The sequence below is a fragment of the Gekko japonicus genome, unplaced genomic scaffold (genome assembly GCF_001447785.1).
Source record: "Gekko japonicus isolate JY-2015 unplaced genomic scaffold, Gekko_japonicus_V1.1 scaffold6833, whole genome shotgun sequence".
Classification (NCBI taxonomy): domain Eukaryota; kingdom Metazoa; phylum Chordata; class Lepidosauria; order Squamata; family Gekkonidae; genus Gekko; species Gekko japonicus.
Window position 1 is genome coordinate 14744 of NW_015163839.1, and position 4765 is coordinate 19508.

A 4765-nucleotide genomic window follows, 5' to 3' on the forward strand; every position below is an offset into this window, starting at 1 on the left:
GCGGCACCCGGTTCTCGAACTGCTGTACTACTGACCTTCCACAGTCTGCAGTTCAGTGTCTTAACTACTTGAGCCACCGCAGCTCCACATTTAATAAGACTGGACATCAATAACAGATATTTAAATAAAATAAATCTAGATCTTGACAATGAAAACTTGAATCTCCTGCATTGAGTGCTTTTTTCATACATTCAGATGTAGTCAATATATGTTGAGTTACAACAGTGATTTAAACTGGGACTGTACCCTTGTATTCTAGAAGACAAAATATATACAACGAAACACAATAACCACTACATTGACCAAGCATAAAGAAACTATCACTAGCTAAAAGTTGCTTACCCATGTAACTTGTCACATTTTATCTTTTTTATATATATATAAATATTTTTATTTGGTTTTACAGTAATTAACATTCCAATGCATATATAATATATATTGTAGAGTCTCATACATTCAATGTCTCTATCCATTCATACACCTTAACCCATCTTTTCTTATACACTTTTCCATACCTATTCTGCAACTTTAGGCTTAGATCGTCCATCTATGCTAGATCTAGCACCTTTGCAACTAATTCTTCCTTCTTAGGTATTATGTCTATTTTCCAGTTCTTGACCAGTAATAAACGGGCTGCAGTTATAATATATACTATTACATATCTGTCCTGCTGTCCATACCCCTTAGGTACCATATTTAACAAGTATATCTCCGGATCCAATGCTAAGTTTTTGCACATGTTTTCTTGTATCAGTCTTCTCACCATTTCCCAGTACTCCTGAACTCTACTACATGTCCACCACATGTGAAAGAAAGTCCCTATGCTGGCCTTACATTTCCAACACTAACTAGAGTATCCGGAATAGCATTTGGCTATTTTCTCCGGGGACCAATGCCATCTATGAATCATTTTATAAACATTCTCTTTGTAGGCAATGGCTCACATATACTTGAGCGAGTCCCATGTTTTAGACCATCTCTCTAAGTCAATCTGTTTCCCTATATCTTTCATCCATTTATTCATCACATTTTTCACCTCCTCATCTTTTTCAAAGTCATCCAACAGAAACCGATACAGTTTCTGTATTAATTTATCGCTTGTGGACAACCAAATTTTATCTAGCTCTTTATTACTACCTTCAAAGCCTCTCACCATATCTTTTTTAAATCTGTCTTGTAACATTATCTTCTCCCACCAAGATATTATATTATCTCTTAACAACTTCTCCTCTATTATTAATTTATTTTCTTTATTTAGTAATGTCTGATATGTTAGTTTTTTATTTGCCGTTAATAGGGCCGGTTGAGTAAATGCCTCCATGGGTGAAACCCACCTTGGAGTTTTCTTATAGAATTTCTCCTTGATTTTACTCCAGGCTTTATTTAGGGCGCCTCTTAACCAGTGTTTATTGAAGTTTGTATGTATTTTATCCTTACCATACCATGTATATGCGTGCCACCCCATTGCTAGATCATGGCCCTCCAGTAAGAGTAGCCTCCTATTTTCCAAGGTAATCCATTCTCTGATCCAGACTAGGGCTGCCGCCTGGTAATATATATACCAGTTGGGTACAGATAGTCCTCCTCCTTCTTTTCTGTTCTGCAGTGTTTTCCATTTAATCCTCGCCTTTTTGTGCAGCCAGATAAACTGTCTCGTGATTTTATTTAGCTCTTCAAAGAAATTCTGTTTTTTTAATATCGGTATACTTTGAGCTAAGAAGAAGACTCTTGGTAGTATATTCATTTTGATTAATGCGATTCTCCCCATAAACGACAACGGTATGGTCTTCCATTTTGACAAATCTTTTGTTATTTCTATCAATAATTCCTTATAGTTGTCCTCTTCCAGTGAACTACTTTTATTTGTGATGTTTACTCCAAGATATTTAACTTTCCTAACCATTTCCATAGTCGTTACCTTTTTAATTTCTTGCAACGTTTTAGGTAAACAATTTTTTGATATCATCTTTGACTTTTTATAATTTATTTTAAGTCCGGCTGCTTGTCCATAGTCTACAATCGTGTCCATTAAGTGTATTATTGATGTTTTTTGATTCTCTAGAATAAACACTAGATCGTCCGCAAATGCTAATAACTTATATGTTTCTTCTTTTATTTTTAGGCCTTCAATCAAATTATTAGTCCTTACCCTATCTGTCAGAGATTCTAGAGCGAATATGAACAGCAGGGGTGACATAGGACACCCCTGCCTTGATCCTTTTTGAATTTTTATATTATTAGTTAAATCTCCATTCACTATTACTTTAGCATATTGTGTTGAGTATAGGGATTTAACCATTTTATGGAAATACAACCCGCACCCTGCTCTTTTTAATTTTTGGAGTAAAAATTCCCATGACAAGTTATCAAAGGCCTTTTCAGCGTCTAAGAACCACCTCTTTATCCGGGCGTTCCTTGTAATATTCCAAGACATCTATAATTGATCGTATGTTATTCCTCATTTGTCTTTTGGGCAGGAAGCCCATCTGGTCTTGATGTATTATTTGTGAAAGTACCCTTTTCAATCTATTTGCCAGAATCCCTGCAAATATTTTGTAGTCGGCATTTAACAATGAGATGGGTCTATAGTTAACATCACTTAGATCTGAGTTGGACTTGGGTATTAACGTTAATAAAGCATGGTTCCATGACTCCGGAATCCTTTCCAATGTCCCTATTCTCTGGAGAATATCTTTAAACACTTGACATATTTCTTCCTCAAAAATTTTATAGAACTCCGCCGGAATCCCATCTGGGCCTAGCGCCTTATTTTTTTTCCTGTTTTTTAATTGATTCCATCAGCTCAAACATTGTTATTGGCTCGTTCAGAATCTCTCTCTGTTGCTCGTTAAATATATTCTTGTCTTCCTTCAGGTAATTTTTAATTGTTTCCTCATCTTGCCGCTCACATCCGTATAGTTTTTTATAAAAATTCTCTACTATTAATTTCAACTCCTGTATGTTCAACTGCTCTTCATTTTTATCATTACATAGTTTAACTATCGTACGTTTTGTCCTTTCTTTCCTTACTTTATACGCTAGCCACCTATTAGGTTTATTTATATTTTCAAAATAAAATTGTTTTGTGTATTCAATTTTTTGTTGTATTTCAAAATTTAGTAATATGTTCAACTTATGATGGAGAAAATTTAATTTAATTTTGGCATTACAACTACTTCTGGCATTTTTCATATTAGTTTCTTGCGTTTTAATTTGTTGAGTTAGATTATCGTATTCTTTTTTCTTCTGCTTATTTTTCCATATATTTTGACTAGTAAATCTCCCTCTTATATATGCTTTAAAAGCATCCCATATAATTTCCTTAGGGGTGTCTGATTTATTATTTATCTTGAAAAATTCCACTATTTCTTTTTTACATTTCTGGACAAAGTTAAGAACATAAGAACATAAGAGACGCCAATGTTGGATCAGGCCAAAGGCCCATCCAGTCCAACACTCTGTGTCACACAGTGGCCAGAAATACCAGTGCCATCAGGAGGTCCACCAGTGGGGCCAGGACATTAGAAGCCCTCCCACTGTTGACCCCCCCAAGCACCAAGAAGACAGAGCATCACTTGCCCCAGAGCCCCTATCTATACCTTGTGGTTAATAGCCACTGATGGACCTCTGCTCCATATGCTTATCTAATTCCCTTTTGAAGCCGTCCATGCTTGTAGCACCCACCACTTCCTGTGGCAGTGAATTCCATGTGTTAATCACTCTTTGGGTGAAGAAGTACTTCCTTTTATCCGTTCTAACCCGACCGCTCTGCAGTTTCATGGAGTGCCCACGAGTTCTTGTATTGTGAGAAAGGGAGAAAAGTACCTCTTTCTTTACCTGCTCTTTCCCATGCATAATCTTATAAACCTCGATCATGTCACCCCTCAGTCGTCTTTTCTCCAAGCTAAAGAGCCCTAAGCGCTTTAACCTTTCCTCATAGGGAAAGTGTTCCAACCCTTTTATCATTCGAGTTGCCCTTTTCTGCACTTTTTCCAAAGCTATAATATCCTTTTTAAGGTGTGGTGCCCAGAACTGCACACAGTATTCCAAATGAGGTCTCACCATTGATTTATATAGGGGCATTATTATATTGGCTGATCTGTTTTCAATACCCTTCCTAATAATCCCCAGCATAGCATTGGCCTTCTTTATTGCAGTCACACACTGTCTCGACATTTTCAGTGAGTTATCCACTACAACTCCAAGATCTCTCTCTTGCTCAGTCTCTGCCAGTTCAGACCCCATCAATGTGTATTTATATTTAGGATTTTTGGCTCCAATGTGCATCACCTTGCACTTGGCCACATTGAACCCCATTTGCCATGTTGACGCCCACTCGCCCATCCTTGACAGATCCCCTTGGAGTGCCTCACAATCCTCACTGGTTTTCACCACCCTGAACAACTTTGTATCATCCGCAAATTTAGCCACTTCACTGCTTACTCCCATCTCCAAATCATTAATGAACAAGTTAAAAAGCAGTGGACCAAGTACTGATCCCTGCGGTACCCCACTGCTTACCACCCTCCACTGAGAAAATTGCCCACCTACACTCACTCTCTGTTTTCTATGAACTAGCCAGTTTTTGATCCATAAAAGGACTTGTCCTTCTATCCCATGATTTTTGAGCTTACTTAGGAGCCTTTGATGAGGAACTTTATCAAAAGCTTTCTGGAAGTCAAGGTAAATAATATCTATTGGATCCCCCTTGTCCACATGTTTGTTCACCCCCTCAAAGAACACTAACAGGTTAGTGAGACAAGAT

The 4765-nt window shown here is 37.3% G+C and overlaps 1 protein-coding gene across 1 annotated transcript in view; it reads left to right on the plus strand.

The window, feature by feature from the left end:
- Positions 1-591, plus strand: part of LOC107107656 (zinc finger protein 180-like) — a 7727-nt gene extending 7136 nt beyond the window's left edge. The window contains exon 3 of the mRNA XM_015407956.1: positions 533-591. Within this exon, the coding sequence (XP_015263442.1) occupies positions 533-591 (59 nt within the window). The remainder of the gene's footprint in view (positions 1-532) is intronic.
- The last annotated feature ends 4174 nt before the right edge of the window (positions 592-4765 follow it).